The sequence below is a fragment of the Petromyzon marinus genome, chromosome 12 (genome assembly GCF_048934315.1).
Source record: "Petromyzon marinus isolate PM22_M1 ecotype Great Lakes invasive population chromosome 12, UKy_Petmar_22M1.pri1.0, whole genome shotgun sequence".
NCBI classification, from domain to species: domain Eukaryota; kingdom Metazoa; phylum Chordata; class Hyperoartia; order Petromyzontiformes; family Petromyzontidae; genus Petromyzon; species Petromyzon marinus.
In genome coordinates, this window is record NC_133678.1 from 756,196 (window position 1) to 774,126 (window position 17,931).

Below are 17,931 nucleotides of genomic sequence, written 5' to 3' on the forward strand. Positions count from 1 at the left end.
TCACCGCTCACTCGCTCTCCGCTCACTCGCTCTCCGCTCACTCGCTCACCGCTCACCGCTCACTCGCTCACCGCTCACTCGCTCACCGCTCACCGCTCACTCGCTCACCACTCACTCGCTCACCGCTCACAGCGGTGGAGATGGTGGTGATAGCGCCGGGGGTGGTGGCGGTGCTAGTGGTATAGATGCAATGGGAGGATGATCGATGTCCGGTTGCGGTCAAGGGATGGCTCCCTACTGGTAAACCATGTTATGTACGCTGATAATTTTGTGATTGCTGCTTATTCTGAGAAGGAGTTGGAGGTTCTGTTGCTGGAGCGTGACAAATTGCCTAGCACATGTCTAGGTAATTTGTATCACCTAATACTCAACCCCCTCAACTCCCCACGAGTCATGGGGAGAGAGTGCTGAAGATTTCGTACCTAGGTAGTGTGCTTATAACCAACTCCGGTTTGGCGGCAAAGGTCTCACTCCGACTCAGTCAAGCGGCAGTATCTTTTCGTCAGTTGCGTAACGCCGTGTGGTAGTCACGTGGTCTGTCGTTCCATGCGAAAATTTTCTTGGGCACAGTCATGTCCTCCCTTTTCTTTGCTTGCGAAATGTGGACCCCTCTAATGGAACATCTGTGCCGGTGTGAAACTTTCAGGCTGGCCTACCTACGAGCTATGCTGGGTTTAACCAGGCTGGATTGTGTGAGGAGCTCACAAACCGTTGAAAGATCTGGACACATTCCCATCAGTGAGCTCCTCCGGCGGGCAAGGCTGCGTTGGCTGGATCATGTAGCCCGCATGCCTAGTGACCGCATGCCCAATCAGCTTTTGTTTCACTAGATATAGGGGCTAAACGGGCGCGGCACGGGCTAGAGAAGAGATGGAGTGACGTGGTACAGGAGGATGTGGAGCTGAGTGGATTTGCCGAAGACTGGTACCAGCGGTGTCAAGGTCGGCCTCAGTGGAGGAGGCTCCTGAGGGACGCTGCTAGTCAGTTGGAGGCAGTCGCCCTCCAATAACAACGGGGGGCATAGAAGCGACGCTCACAACAACGAGTGGAACGCTGAGCGGCTAAAATGCAGCAGGTTGGCAGAGTGGGAGGCACAGCTGGTGCATCAATCAGTCATCTCAATCAACAAACCGGAACCTGAGTCTGTCCCGTGACCTTTTACCAGCAGCGAGCCTTCGGACCTTCACGTGGCCTCAAAGTGCACCTAGCCTGGCACAGGCGCCGTGGTGATGTCACCGCCACTCAGTGGCGAATGGCGGCTGTTGTTATTGCTGGCGGTGGTGATGGGTGGTGGTGGTGACGGTCGTGACGGTGGTGCTGCCGGTGGTGCGTGTCGCGGTGCAGGGAGGAGGGTACGTGGACGATGACGAGCGCTCGGCTGCCGACTCCCTGGAGGAGCGGCGCTACCCGGGGGAGGTGACGGCGCCCAGCCCCCGGCCCAAGGCCTTCTTCTCCAAGGACGGCAAGAAGGAGCTCATCACGTACGGACCCCCCCCCCGCACCCCACTCAAGAATGTGCCCTCTCCTAGCCTGCCCTGCCCTCTCATACCATGCCCTGCCCTCTCATACCATGCCCTGCCCTCTCATACCATGCCCAGCCCTCTCATACCATGCCCTGCCCTCTCATACTATGCCCAGCCCTCTCATACCATGCCCTGCCATATCATACCCTGCCCTGCTATCGCATACCATGCCCTGCCCTCTCATGCCCTGCCCTCTGCTATCCTGCGATGCCCCATGTCTACTGCGCTCTCACTGCTCTTGCCTTCCATCATCACCTCCTTCCTTCCCTGCAGCCCCCTGCCAAGCCCCGCCCCCATCACGACTCCCCCCACACCCGCTCTCCCCCCTTCTCCCGCACCCCCGGCCCACACCACCCCCTCGCCCCCCCACACCCCCAATAAAACACAAAGATCGGCACGAGGCATGCGATGAGTCTCCTCCCCTCTCGGAGGTTGTGTGAATGGTGAGAAACAGAATGACTCAGTGATTGAGTGAGTGACAGGATTAGTGAATACCCGGGTCAGTGAGTGAGTGGATGTGTGAGTGAGTGTGTGAGCGAGTGAGTGGGGAGCGATAGTGTAGCGGTTAGCGCGCTGCGCTATGAACCTGGCGACCCGAGTTCGATTTCCGCTCACGGCCAACACCAGTGACGATTATCTGAACCGGTCCCGGGCCTTCCCTAGGTCGACTCAGCCTCAAATGAGTACCTGGTGCGGTGTGTAAACATTGTCACTAGGGAGACAAAGGCGGTCGGGCGTGGTGCTGGCCACCCACCCCCTCGTGTACCGTTCCGGCCTTCATAGGTGCTCGCTAACAGCACTTGCCCCTACAGTCTGTTAAGGCTATATGGGGGATCTTTGTCTTTGTCTTGCCACCATCTGCAGCATGAGGATTGAACGCAGTGGAGATGAGACGCAATGGTCAATCCGTAAGACGTAACAAAGGTAGTGACACTCCATTCTCTAGACACGAGAAAGGATATGCGAATGGGTGCGGGCTAAAGGCATCATTCAAACTGTGGGGAGAAGTGAGTGGCCGTGGGCAGGATGCATGGCGGCTAGAAAGGGACGATCGCCGATGGTCAGGAGCGATAGCGGAGCTGCAGTCGGGGGGATTGAACGCGCTCGCAAGACCGTCCTGGGGGAGACGGAGCGATGGAATCAGTTCGTGGGCAGGCGCTGGGCAGGAGGACAACGGCGACGACTTTTGGGCAAGCGTTCATCAAGCAGTAGATTGATCGTGGCCGCAGCTGATATTCAGCTGCTGTTGGCTTGACTGGCGCATGGGTGAAGTGCCGAGGGTGTCGCTGTCCGTGGTGCTGAATCTTCCCAGCGCTCGTGCGAAACTCGCAGGGAATGGGACGTGCAGTTTTTTTACGCCAGCGATTCCATTCAAAGATGCATTCCCCTTGTTTCGCACTTTGGTTTGATATGTTCACCATCTGGCTCGTGTCGCTTCCCCGTGCCCTCTCTCTAGCCGCGTGGGTGGTCCGATGAATCAGGGATTCTTACGACTTCACATCACGGCAGTCCCCCCCCCCCCCCACCCTCAACCCCCACTGAAGATAGGCAAAACATAACTGGGTTGACGTCATAATAGCAGTCAGTTTCCCGATGGAGCCGGGTGGCTATAGTGGCTACGCACGTGGTTGCCTCTCCTAGGTGAGCTCATCCTCAAATAAGTAACTGATGCGGTGTGTAAACAACGCCCCTAAGGAGGTAAAGGCGGTCGGGCGTTGTGCTGGCCATTCACCCCCCTTGTGTGCTGTGCCGGTTTTCATAGGTGCTCGCTCACAGCACTTGTCCCTAGAGTTAAGGCTCTACAGGGTAGTGAATGTGTGTGTGTGTGTATCTAAGCACACCTGTGTGTATCTGTGTGTGCACAGCAGTGGCAACATTCAGGTGATGATTTACAATATTCCAGGTCTAGCGGCCTGTGGCACCCTCTGCTGGATGTCTGTGTTCTCCGTGTGTGTGTGTGTGTGTTAGAGTCTCCACGTGTACCTGCAACTATGTGTGTGTGTGGTTCTGGGCCTCCCCTAGGTCGAATTTAAGATAACTACCTGTCGCGGTGAGATACACATAAACATTGGCGATACAAAGGCGGCCAAGCTGGGTTTCAGGCCACACCACCACCCTCCCGTGCGGCGCCATGCCGGCCTTCATAGAGTACTCGCTGACAGCTCTTGCCCCGGCATTCTGTTAAGGTCTATACGGAGGATCTTTGTCTCTGTGTGTTCCCGTTCACAGCTGCCCGACTCCAGGCTGCGATGGCAGCGGTCACATCACAGGGAACTACGCGTCTCACCGCAGGTCCGCCCCAACTCCACGTGTCAACCCCTGACCCCCTCCCCTGCCCCATCCTTTCACCCCCTCCCCCCCCCGAAGAGAGGTAACCCCCCCCCACCCCCCCATCCCCACCCACCCCCCCAAAGCCACCACGGCATCGCAGAGACGATACCTCCCGATTAAAATAAAGTTTAACAAAGCATTGGGTACTGCTACTGATGCTGCTGTGTTGGCAGTGGTGCACAGGCACAGCCAACGACAACAACAACAACACCAACAACACATTCCGTGTCAATGATAACTGTGTACGGCTTTAAAAGGAAGACAAACAACTCTGCCACTCTGGTCTATGAAGAAGGGCCATTGCCTGAAACGTCACCCATTTATGTTCCTTTTAAAGACCACACACAGTGTTATTAGTAACGAACGTGTTGAGTCATTTTTTACGAAAATGACATCTCCCTGAAATGACTCCCTATAGCAGAGAGTGCCATCATCATCAATGAGGGTTCCGATTGCTGCCAGCCCAAAGAGTCGATGTATTTGGGTAAACGCTGCATTGATGATAGCGGCCTCTGGTGGCTGCAGACAATCGAACTCGCGAGTCGCGCGCCCCCCTAATAATCGCCAGCGCGTTCCCTCCGCTTGCTCAAACGGAACGGCCTTCGCAGTGCATCGTCAGTTGAAGCGGCCTTGCTTGGTGGACGGACGCTGTAGCCGAGGTGGTGAACGTAAAACAACGCGAGCCCCGGGCTCCCCAGCCCGCGCCGTGACGCGCGTGCGCGTGGACGAGTAGGGGATTAGGGGGGTGGAGGGGGGGTTCATACAGGCCTCATCATCCCTCCCTCCGGGATCGATAAAACAAGTACCACTTTGTGTGGGAGAAAATCAACATCGGTGATTGTCGGGTTTAAATTTAACGCATCGGCTTTCGCGACCAATGTGATTCGTAATTGTTGATTTTTATTGGTCGAATCCATCAAGTAAAATGCTGCATCGTAAACTTTCCTCCACCCAACACAGCCAATGAATAGAGTTGTCGAAATTGTACCGAATCGCTCTCCGACATCACACCGCTGATGCTGCTGAAGAAGTGACAACTTTATTAATTGTCTGTGTTGGGTGGAGGAGGGGTGTACGACACAACATTTTTACTCACACGAATCTGACCCACAGATCACTTGTGAATCAGTGATCGTCCTCATGAGAGTCTGGCTCCCGTCATAAGAATGTGGAATTTCCACCACTTGCTCCGCAGGGCTGTAAACTGAAGATAAGCACCATTGCCTCAAGGCGCATGCGGGCAGGGATCAATCGCTTTGATTCATGACTTAGACGAACGCTGCTGCCTTGGCCCCTCGGCTACAGCTCCTCCACGCACGCTCAAGTCCCCGCTGTGTGGTGGCTACGCGCGCCGCGTGAGCTTCCCACGGAGTCGCTGCACGAATCACGACCCCGCGCCGCGTCTCGCTGTTTACCGCGCCTCGATGATATCCATCGGTGTGAGATGTCAGATGACTTGCCTGGCTTTCCACTCTGTGCCGCTTTCCCACTTTGAAACTTATGCCTATTTTTACCCCCTCCCCTCACACCTCCCCTCACCCCCTGACCCCCTCACCCCCTGACCCCCTCACCCCCTGACCCCCTGACCCCCTCACTCCCTACCTTCCCGCCCCCTTCCCAATCTCCCCTTGCTCTTTCCTCCACCCCACTGATCCTGGTCGCCATTACCCCTCCTCCTCGCCTCCCCATTCCCTTCCCATCTCATCCCTTACCCTACTCATCTTCTACCCTTACCCTATTCATCTCCTACCCTTGCCCTACTCATCTCCTACCCTTGCCCTACTCATCCCGTAACCTTCCCCTAACCTTCCCCTACCCTTACCCTATTCATCTCCTATCCTTGCCCTACTCATCCGCTACCCTTGCCCTACTCATCCCGTAACCCTCCCCTAACCTTCCCGTACCCTTACCCTACTCATCTCCTACCCTTACCCTACTCATCCGCTACCCTTGCTCTACTCATCCCGTAACCTTCCCCTAACCTTCCCCTACCCGTGCCCTACTCTTCCCTAACCCTCACCCCGTGCTGCCTGCCCTTCATGCCCCCCCCGCCCCCCTCCCCCACCCCCCCGCCAGTCTGTCTGGCTGCCCCTTGGCTGACAAGAGCGTCCGCAGCATGCTATCGTCCAACTCACAAGAGCTGAAGTATGAAGGTTTCTAAAACTGTCCTTGCCCTCAGCCACCAGACGCGCCCCACAGATCCGACAAGCCCACTCGACTTGTCCTAGCCCCCCCCCCCCGGTCGCAGCAAGCCGCGACGCACATTGCAAGTTATTTGCAAAGAGCAGAGTAATTATTAATTCTTATTTTGTAGCTTGAATTTACCAACTAGTTTATTTCAACAAAATCGCAGAGAGCGAGCTATCCATTAATAACCTCAGCATAGAGTGGCGCTGTCATTTTGACTTAACGGCCCTGTGAGCGGGTGTCTGTGTGTACGATTCTGTGTGTGCGTGTGTGAGCGGCGGTGTCTGCGTGGAATGGTGTGCGTATGTGTGAGTGTGGGTCTATGTGTGTACGTGTGAGTCTTTGTGTGCGAGTGGGTGTCTGTGTGTGTGAGTCGTTTTATGTGTGACTGAGTGTGCACAAAATCACCACCTCCCACTCTGCAGCTCGCTTGGGAGGTCATCTCTCTGCACAGAACTTGTCCTGGACTTAGCCTCTGGATCAACAAACGACAAATCATGCAGCCACTCACAGGGGGTGGCTGCTTCTTCCAACATTTGACGCACGGCAGCCCCAGCAGGGTCAACCCCACCCCCAAGACCTGCCGGCCCGTTACCGTCTTCTCCTTAAGGATGGCAATCGGTGTGCTGCTGCAAGTTACTTTATTGATGGAATTAAAGTCGTTTTTGATCAGAAGCTGCTGAGGAAATTTCCATCAACTCAAAATCTTACGACCGCCACTCAGCCTTGAAGTGCCACACGGCTCTCCAACCCTCCAAGTGAAGACTATGTTAAAGACTGTGTTAAAGACTGTGTTAAGCCTCCTCATCCTCCAACATGGGAAGTTGAAGACGGTGGAAGTGGGCCTCTTGATTTCCCTCAGCCAGCCGGAACACCTCCATAGGGAATGGGCTCGACTGCATATCCCATGCTGCCATAGCAGCTGCTTGACACACAGTCCTGAACCTCACCCATTTCACTTCGGTCTTTTGGACAGGAGGTCATACAAGGCATTTGACTCATCAGCCTTTCCTGCTTACTTCCACTGAAGTTCATCTTTGGGGTTTTGGGGGGGGTAATCCACCACCACGATGCCTCGTCTCAAGTGAATGGGGAGGCGAGCCCCGATTATCATGAAACTCTCAAGTTCCCACATCTCACCGCCACGCTCCAACGACCCCTTCATTCGTTTGGTAAAAAATGGCGACTCTTTGTTGTTTGGTAATTTGCTGCCCTGAGTGGAGGATTGTCCACCCCTCGTAGAGACTGGAGCCAGAACCAGCCCACCGGACCACCTGATTTCGACAGACGTCCAGGCGGTACCAATCCAGCTCCCGACAGAGGAACGGCAGCCTCTTCTCCGCAGTGAACTTTCGAATATTCTATGTGGCCAACCACGGCGCTTTCCTGCTGGTGCTGGAGAAACCACGAGAGGGGGAGTTCAGTCTCTTGGCTCCACCAAATGGCATTTGACCAGAAGACATCATAGACACCCTGGCCTCCGGCACAAGCTTAGTTTAATATTTCCTTTGTGGATCTTTGTGTGATTTTGTTCAAGGCGGAGGGGCCACCAGACATTCGCACCCGTCTAGAGCCCCCGTTGGTCGATGTGGCGGCTGCGAGCGCCAAGAAGGTAACGGCCGTTGGTATCGGCCTCCCCCCCAGCCCCAATGCTATTGCTCACAACCACCGCAGCGTTTCCGACCCGCAACCACTGAGCAGGTGGGGGTTGTTTTGCCAGTCAAACATCACCGCCTTGCCGGACACTATGCTGAACAGAGGTTTGCGGAGCCTCAATGTGGTGTCAGGCCAAGGCAGTTCTGCACAGACGCCACGTTCTCCGTCCATCTGCTACAGCAGACGTGTAGGGAATTTCAACGGGACCGACATCTCTGGATGATTAACCTAGTCATGGCATATGATACCATTAATAGGCCAGGGCTCTTGGTTATTCTTCATGTGTTGGGGTGCCTGGCCCTCTGCTCACAATTATTAAGGACGCTCATGATGGTGGCAAGGCCAAGATAAATATACGTGGCCTGAAGTTAGAGCAATATCCTGTTCATCTTGGGTGCCACAGGGATGTTCTCTGGCTCTTTAACTATTTCACATGTTTGACTACGTAGTTTCGAGAAATGGTCCATGGCTGTACTGGCGGAATTTCCACTTGGTACAGATACAATGGGAGGATAATGGACGCCTGGGTGCGGTCAAGGGATGGCTTCCCTATTGGTCAATGATGAATCTGGACGTGCTGCTAAGAGATGGGACTTTACCAAGAACCCCACACAAACTAGGCACCTTCCTCAGTATTTTGTCTCATCAAATACTCCCCTCCCTCCACTCTCCATGACATGGGGCAGTTGTGGGTAGAATAAATAATTTTCTATGCATGGGCAGTGTGCTGCGTAACGCAGTGTGGAAGCGACCCTGGTCTGTCACTCCATAAAAAGCTCCGAGTCTTCTTGGCCACAAACCTGAACCCCTCTAATGGAATATCTACGCCTGATCTTCACCAGGCAGGATTGTGTGAGGAGCTCACAAATCTTTGAACGATCTGGACAAAGTCCCATCTGTGAGCTCCTCCGGTGGGCAAGGCTGCGTTGGCTCGGTCATGTAACCCGCATGCCCAGCCACTGCAAGCTCAAGCAGCTTCTTTTTTTGGACCGATAGAGGGAGCTAAACAGACGCTCTGTGGACTAAAGAAGAGATGGAGCTGATGCGGTTCAGGAGAATGTGGAGCTGCGTGGGCTTCCCGATGCCGACTACCAGCGAGTTGTATTGTGTGAGTGTATGTGAGTTTTGAGTGGTTGTGTATGTTTATGTGTGTGTGTGTGCGGTTGTCTTTGTCTCTATGTGTGCGTGGCTATGTGTGCTTATGTCTGTGTGTGTGTTTGTGAACCTAAGACACCACTTCAACTTTCATTATGAAACTCAGCATAGAGCAGATTTGGCCACAGCTGCCAACCCAGTGTCATACTTTTACTGTTGTGAGCTGTGCATGCATTGGCAATATTCATGTGTTCTCCAACAGAATCTCATCGCACTCACCCTCTGAATTGTTTGTGGCCTGCCCTCTCCTACCCTGCCCTCACATACCCTGCCCTGCCCTCTCCTACCCTGCCCTCACATACCCTGCCCTGCCCTCTCCTACCCTGCCCTCACATACCCTGCCCTGCCCTCTCCTACCCTGCCCTCTCCTACCCTGCCCTGCCCTCTCCTACCCTGCCCTTACTTTACCATGCCCTGCCCTCACATACCCTGCCCTGCCCTGACATACTTCCCCCTGCCTCCAAATACCTTCCCTGCCCTCTGCTGCCCTTGCCTTTCCCCTCCTGCCCTCTCACTCTGCTCGTCCCCCACTATCGCCGACTCCCTGCCCTGCACCCCTCCCCCCGCCAACCCTTCCCCCATCGCGGCTCCCCCCTCCCCTCCTCCCCCCCAATACCCCCCGCCCCCTTCACTCACCAGGTGCCCAACGCCAGGCTGTGATGGGTCTGGGCACATCACGGGGAATTACGCCTCTCATCGCAGGTACAGCGCCATCACTCCATCACTCCATTAACACCATCACTCTATCAACACCATCACTACCGTGACTCCATAAAAAAACATCAACACCATCACTACCATCACTGCATCAACACCATCACTGCATCACGACCATCACTACCAGCACTGCATCAACACCGTCACTACCACCACTCCATCAACACCATCACTCCAACAGTCCCATCAGCACCATCAGTCCAATAGACAGATTGCTCAACACGGGAGGAATCAATGAGTTGACAGGACCAATAACATGGTGGTATTAGTAGTAGTAGAGTGATAAGGAGGAGCCTGACCGCTGGTGAGCGAGAGATCAATCACGATAAATAAACCGGTTCGGCAGCCTGCCGTAGGTTGACCCCTCAGCCTTTACACGAGCACTCGGTACGGTGTGGAGACAACGGCGGCCGGGCCGGGTTCGGGCCGCGACACTGCGTGTGGCCTTAGAATCAACACGCACAGAAATATAATGGGCGACGTTTCAGGCAATGGCAGCTTCTTCGTAGCACATGAAAGGCGCTCGCCAGTCGCGCGTCCGGGTCTCTATAATTCTGTAGGGTGGGTGGGGGGGGGCTATGGCGTGGGCGGTAATCCGCGCGTCGAGTCAAACCGCGGCTTCTGATCTCCTTGCAAATGAGGCCCCTTTCATCTCGGCGAGACTGGGGGGGGGGGGGGGGGCAGGGGGGGCTGTGTTTGTGTATAAATCCGCGGCGCCCATCTCAAGAGAGTGCTTCTCACATTTATTGGGGAGCCACAAACAAAGACACAGATCCCCCCGTATAGCCTCAACAGGCTGTTGGGGCAAGTGCTTTTAGCGAGTAGCAGTACCTATGAAGGGTGGCATTGTGGCAAGCACCCACCCGCCTTTGTCTCCCCAGTGTTGATGTGTACACCCCACGGCACGTAATCATTGAAGGCTGAGTCGACATAGCGGGAGGCCCCAGGGTCTGTTCAAATTATTCGCCGGAGCGGAAATCGAACTCGACCCGGCGATCCGAGTTCGATTCCCGCTCACGACCAGTACCGGTGACGATTATCTGAACCGGTCCTGGGCCTCCCCTAGATGGACTCAGCCTCAAATGAGTACCTGCTGCGATGTGTAAACATCACCACAAGGGAGACAAAGGCAGCCAGGCGTGGTGCTGGCCACCCACCCTATCGTGTGCCGTGCCAGCCTTCGTAGGTGCTACTCGCTAACAGCAGTTGCCCCAACAGTCGGTTAAGGCTACACGGGGGATCTTTGTCTTTGGTTGGTTGGGGAATGAGGGCTCAGAGTTTGTGTGCTTCCGATGGACCGTCGCGCCCCCAGTGGCTGTGAACTCAGTCAACAGCCTCGGGGTGGTGAACCATCGCGCAGAGGTCTGTCGAGGAGACGGAGTCATTCACGCACCCAGAGCCACGGCCGACTGTTGGGGACAGGTGCTGCTGTCCGGCAGCAGGGGGTGGCCAACACGACGCCTGGCCGCCTTTGTCTCCCCAGTGCTGATGTCTACACGCCGCACAGGGTACCACCTTTTAAGGCTGAGTACACCTAGGGGAGGGCCTAAGGACCCGATTAAATATTTGTAGTCACTGTGATTGGCGGTGAGCAGGAATGGAACTCGGGGTCGCGGATTCGTAGCGCAATGCGAGAACCGCTACACCACGGCACACCCCCGCCCTACAATTTGAATACAACGCGTTCGTCATTAATACATGCGACGTTTCTTCGCAGCACACGGTGTGTCTTCTCGTGTGCTCTGTTGGTCTTCATAGAGGCGCTCGGTTAACAGCATTTGCAACACACCGTCCTGTGGGCTACACGGGGGGCCTTTGTCTCTATGTCCGCAGCTTGTCGGGCTGCCCTCGTGCCAGGAAGAGCGGCCTCAAGCTGGCGCTGAGTCGCGAGGAGAGGGACGACCCCGAGCAGACCAGGTGGGGAGACATGGGGTGAGCGACCCAGCCCTGCCTCCCCACTCACCGCTCCACCACACCACCCACTCACTGACTAGCCACACTACTCACCATCCGCACCGCTCACTCACTAGCTACACTACTCACTCACCAGCTACACTACTCACTCACCAGCTACACTACTACTCACCAGCTACACTGCTCACTCACCAGCTACACCACTCACTCACCAGCTACACCACTCACTCACCAGCAACACTACTCACTCACCAGCTACACCACTCACTCACCAGCTACACCACTCACTCACCAGCTACACCACTCACTCACCAGCAACACTACTCACTCACCAGCTACACCACTCACTCACCAGCTACACCACTCACCAGCTACACCACTCACTCACCAGCTACACTACTCACTCACCAGCTACACTACTCACTAACTATCTACACTACTCACTCACCAGCTACACCACTCACTCACCAGCTACACCACTCACTCACCAGCTACACCACTCACCAGCTACATCACTCACTCATCAGCTACACCACTCACTAACCAGCTACACCACTCACCAGCTACACCACTCACTCACCAGCTACACTACTCACTCACCAGCTATACCACTCACTCACCAGCTACACTACTCACTCACCAGCTACACCACTCACTCACCAGCTACACCACTCACCAGCTACACCACTCACTCACCAGCTACACTACTCACTCACCAGCTACACCACTACTCACCAGCTACACCACTCACCAGCCACACTACTCACTCACCACCTACACCACTCACCCACCAGCTACACTACTCACTCACCAGCTACACCACTCACTCACTAGCTACACCACTGCTCACCAGCTACACCACTCACCAGCCACACTACTCACTCACCACCTACACCACTCACTCACCAGCTACACTACTCACTCACCAGCTACACTACTCACTCACCAGCTATACCACTCACTCACCAGCTACACTACTCACTCACCAGCTACACCACTTACTCACCAGCTACACCACTCACCAGCTACACCACTCACTCACCAGCTACACCACTCACTCACCAGCTACACTACTCACTCACCAGCTACACCACTCACTCACCAGCTACACCACTCACTCTCCAGCTACACCACTCACCAGCTACACCACTCACCAGCTACACCACTCACCAGCTACACCACTCACTCACCAGCTACACTACTCACTCACCAGCTACACTACTCACTAACTAGCTACACTACTCACTCACCAGCTACACCACTCACTCACCAGCTACACCACTCACTCACCAGCTACACCACTCACCAGCTACATCACTCACTCATCAGCTACACCACTCACTAACCAGCTACACCACTCACCAGCTACACCACTCACTCACCAGCTACACTACTCACTCACCAGCTATACCACTCACTCACCAGCTACACTACTCACTCACCAGCTACACCACTCACTCACCAGCTACACCACTCACCAGCTACACCACTCACTCACCAGCTACACTACTCACTCACCAGCTACACCACTACTCACCAGCTACACCACTCACCAGCCACACTACTCACTCACCACCTACACCACTCACCCACCAGCTACACTACTCACTCACCAGCTACACCACTCACTCACTAGCTACACCACTACTCACCAGCTACACCACTCACCAGCCACACTACTCACTCACCACCTACACCACTCACTCACCAGCTACACTACTCACTCACCAGCTACACTACTCACTCACCAGCTACACCACTCACTCACCAGCTACACTACTCACTCACCAGCTACACCACTTACTCACCAGCTACACCACTCACCAGCTACACCACTCACTCACCAGCTACACCACTCACTCACCAGCTACACTACTCACTCACCAGCTACACCACTCACTCACCAGCTACACCACTCACTCTCCAGCTACACCACTCACCAGCTACACCACTCACTCTCCAGCTACACCACTCACCAGCTACACCACTCACTCACCAGCCACACCACTCACTCACCAGCGACACCACTCACTCACCAGCTACACTACTCACTCACCAGCTACACCACTACTCACCAGCTACACCACTCACCAGCCACACTACTCACTCACCACCTACACCACTCACCCACCAGCTACACTACTCACTCACCAGCTACACCACTTACTCACCAGCTACACCACTCACCAGCTACACCACTCACTCACCAGCTACACCACTCACTCACCACCTACACTACTCACTCACCAGCTACACCACTCACTCACCAGCTACACTACTCACTCACCAGCTACACCACTCACTCAACAGCTACACTACTCACTCACCAGCAACACTACTCACTCTCCAGCTACACTACTCACCAGCTACACCACTCACTCACCAGCTACACTACTCACTCACCAGCTACACCATTCACTCACCAGCTACACTACTCACTCACCAGCTACACCACTCACTCACCAGCTACACCACTCACTCTCCAGCTACACCACTCACCAGCTACACCACTCACTCACCAGCTACACCACTCACTCACCAGCTACACCACTCACTCACCAGCTACACCACTCACTCACCAGCTACATTACTCACTCACCAGCTACACCATTCACTCACCAGCTACACTACTCACTCACCAGCTACACCACTCACTCACCAGCTACACCACTCACTCACCAGCTACACCAGTCCCTCATCAGCTACACCACTCACTCACCAGCCACACTACTCACTCACCAGCTACACCACTCACCAGCTACACCACTCACTCACCAGCTACACAATTCACTCACCAGCTACACCACTCACTCACCAGCCACACCACTCACTCACCAGCTACACCACTCATCAGCCACACCATTCACTCATTCACTCACCAACACACTCGCTATATTGAGATCCATATAAGAGTCTCATAGAGTCACACAGAGATCCACAGAGTAATATCGGACACCGCAGGGTGAGGGGAATGTGCACGCTACACCGGCACCTTGCCAAGGCATCATCATCATCATCGCGCCCGAGCAGCCGTGGCTCGTGAATCGTGAATCGATCCGTTCGCACCGCGTGGCCCCCGTGACATTCCCCTCCCCCCTGCGACCCCGTGGTGGCTCGACCTGAGCGGCAGTGGGAAGATCTCGCGGCTGATCCGCTGCGCCTCTCACCGGCAGACCGCGCGCGGGCCCGCGGACGGTAGGAGCCGCGGTGAGCTCTCTGTGCCGGCCACCACAGAGGCCCGGCCTCCCGAGCCCTGGCGCCACCCTCACGTCCTCATTGTTAATGACTTCTTCGGGAGAGCCACGCTGCTGAGTCGCAGGACTCACTGCCAGGAGGGTCCTGCCGCTGCTCCATTGAGGTGTTTGTTTGTAAGATGTTGTCAGCCGATTTCCGAAGAGTCGTGTTTATTAATCACGTGGGGAGGAGGAAACCGGAGCACGCGGAGACAACCCACGCCTTACGCGAGGGGGCAACGCTCTATCCCCCCCGTACAAATGGAAACGATGGCGATTATTCCACTTGCTGTACCGCCTTCTCCTGGCGAGCCAGGATACGGCTCCTCCTCGACGCCCACCCACGTGGTAGGAAGGGAGTTCCACAGCCATATGTGCGGTGATCCACCAACCCTCCACACAGCGCTGGGTTACAGGCATCCACGTGCAGCAGCAGCAGCATAGCCACCACCAGCGCCACCACCATGCTATCGATTAAAAACAAATCCTGATCATCATCACCGCACGATCGATCATTTGACCAACGACGCTGCTGACTTCCACGTCGCAACTGACGTCCCCCCCCCCCCCCACCTGCGATCGCCGACAGGTGCCCCGTGCCGGGCTGCGACGGGCAGGGCCACGTGACGGGCAAGTACGCGTCACACCGCAGCGCCTCGGGCTGCCCGCTGGCCGCACGCCGCCAGAAGGAGGGCTTCCTGAACGGCGCGGCCTTCCCCTGGCGGGCAGCGGGGCCCGGGAAGGCCGACGGGGTCACGTGCCCCACGCCGGGCTGCGACGGCTCGGGCCACGTCACCCGCAGCTTCCTCACGCACCGCAGGTGGGCAGCCGCCGGTGTGCCGCTGGGGAGACAAAGGCGGCCGGGTGGCGGTAGCGGCCCCACCGCTCTCGTGTGCCCCGCGTCAAATCGGTGCTCACTAACGGCGCTGGTCCCTCGAGTCTGTTCGGGCTTTACGGGGGTGCGTGCGTGCGTGCGTCTTGGCACGCCTGCGTTTGTCCGTGTGCGCCACGGTGTTATATAAACATAAACATTGGGGATACAAAGGCGGCCAAGCTTTGGTTGAGGGCCACACCACCACCCTCTTTGCGGCGCCATGCCGGTCTTCATAGGTGCTGCTACTCGCTAACAGCACTTGCCCCTACCGTCTGTTAAGGCTCCACGGGGGATCTTTGTGTCTGTGTGTGTGTGTGTGTGCGTGCAGCCTGTCGGGGTGTCCCCGCGTGTCGTCGGCGCTGAAGCGCGCGCGTCTCTCCGGGGACGAAATCCTCACCATCAAGTTCCGCGCCAGCAGCGGCAAGTTCACAAGAGGGTCCTGCCAGGCTCGCCCGGCAAACCGCGCTCACCACGCCACGCTCACCGTGTCGCCACAACTCACTCACTCGGAGAATGATGATTATGACGATGATGATGACGATGGTGATGACGATGACAATGAAGAAGATGATGATAATGATGACGATGTGTTTGCAGAGGTGGAAAACGATGAGGACATCAAACAGCTGGACGATGAGATCCAGGAGCTCAGCGAGTCCAACTCCCAGATGGAGGCGGACGTGGCGCGCCTACAGGCACAGGTGGCACACCACACCACACCACTTTATGGCACAGCACACCACACCACGGCACACAACACTACACTACACCACACCACACATCACCACACCGCTCTACGCCACAGTACACCACTCTACACCGCGTCACAGCTCAGCACCAAACCCCACATCAGTTGGAGAACAATTCTCACCCATCGGTAAAGCGGTGAAGCCAACTCGGAAATAATAATCAGCTCACCGTTAACCAATTGCAAACGTGCCAATTTAATGACAATGAAATTTCATTTGGCTGTGTCGGGTGGTCGAGGATCTCACGACACAAATTTGGCAACCGTTGAACGATTTCGTTTGCAGGCTTCACTGCCGGATGCGATCCTCTTCCTCCTGCCTGCGTCAGCTTCAGATGTCATTTTAATGTGGAGCCGTGACTCGTGAGAGAGATCGCAGGTGGTGACCGTGGTGGAAGCTGTGGTGGTAGCGGTGGCGATGGTGGTGGTAGCAGTGGTGGCGGCGATGGTAGTGGTGGTGGTACTGGCGATGGTGGTTATGGTTGTGTTCGTAGTGGTGGCGGTGGTAGCGGTGATGGTGGTGGTGGCTACGCTGCACGTGGCTGCCTGTAACCCAGCAATGTGAAGGCAGCAGCGAGGGTTGATGGATCACCACACAGATGTTGCTGTGAAACTCCCTTCCTACCACGTGGGTGGGCGTCGAGGAGGAGCCGTACCCTGGCTCGCCAGCAGAAAGCGTAACTGAAAAGTGTGTGGACTAATCTCAGGTTTTCATCATTAATTGGCTGAAAACGTCTTAATATTTCGAGGACGGCGGAGCTTGGGCAGTTGTCGGTAGCACCGGCTCGTCGCCGCCCGGCGGCTGCTGCGGCTGCTGCTGCCTTCCCGCTCGTGTCTGTGGCTCCTCGGCGATCGCTAGAGATGCGATAGGCGGGGACGATGACCGCCACGCTGCAGATCGATCCAGACGTGAGCCACCGATAGAGACAGCCGTCGTGTCGCGAGCGGATCTCCACAGCAAGACCACTCGACCGGGGAGCGGTGGGTGTAGCGGTTAGCGCGGTGCGCTACGAGCCCGATGGACCCGGGTTCGATTCCCACTCGACGGCCACCGACACCAGTGACGATTATCTGAACCGGTTTTGGGCCTCCCGTAGGTCAACTCAGTCTCAAATGAGTACCTGGTGCGGTGTGTATCCAGATCGCCAACATGGAGACCAACCTGAAGTCGATGGAGGAGGAGAACAAAGCCATGGAGCACCAGAACGAGGTGCTGCTCCACGAGCTCGCGTCGCTGAGCCACACGCTCATCCGCAGCCTCGCCAACATACAGCTGCCGCACATGGTGCGTACACAAGGGGCAAAGGTCCCCCGCGTAGCCCACGCGGGCCGTCAGGGCAAGCGCACGCACGCGCGCACGCACACACACACACAGGTGAACATCCAATCTTGATTTGAAGCTTTCGTGACTGCAGGGAGTCATACTCTTTGGTTCTTTCGGTAAATTCACGTAGGTATAAAATTAAATAATAAATGAAAATTTCAATGTTATACCTACGTGACTTTACCGAAAGAACCGAAGAGTAAGTGAACATCCGTTGCGATGCGCCACTCCTGTTCGTGAGGGCTACCCGGGGAGGGGCCTCACCTGTG

The 17,931-nt window shown here is 55.8% G+C and overlaps 1 protein-coding gene across 6 annotated transcripts in view; it reads left to right on the top strand.

Annotated features, from left to right (window-relative positions):
• LOC116941732 (uncharacterized) overlaps positions 1-17,931 on the top strand; it is a 136,188-nt gene that overhangs the window by 108,483 nt on the left and 9,774 nt on the right. For 4 of the 6 annotated variants that reach the window (XM_076066457.1, XM_076066458.1, XM_076066453.1 and 1 more), the window contains exons 15-23: positions 1,345-1,481; positions 3,753-3,815; positions 5,931-5,999; positions 9,492-9,554; positions 11,403-11,501; positions 15,306-15,536; positions 15,919-16,010; positions 16,188-16,291; positions 17,480-17,623. In XM_076066457.1, coding sequence (XP_075922572.1) covers positions 1,345-1,481; positions 3,753-3,815; positions 5,931-5,999; positions 9,492-9,554; positions 11,403-11,501; positions 15,306-15,536; positions 15,919-16,010; positions 16,188-16,291; positions 17,480-17,623 — 1,002 coding nt within the window. The remainder of the gene's footprint in view (positions 1-1,344; positions 1,482-3,752; positions 3,816-5,930; positions 6,000-9,491; positions 9,555-11,402; positions 11,502-15,305; positions 15,537-15,918; positions 16,011-16,187; positions 16,292-17,479; positions 17,624-17,931) is intronic. The other 2 variants (XM_076066454.1, XM_076066456.1) reach the window with 2 other exon arrangements.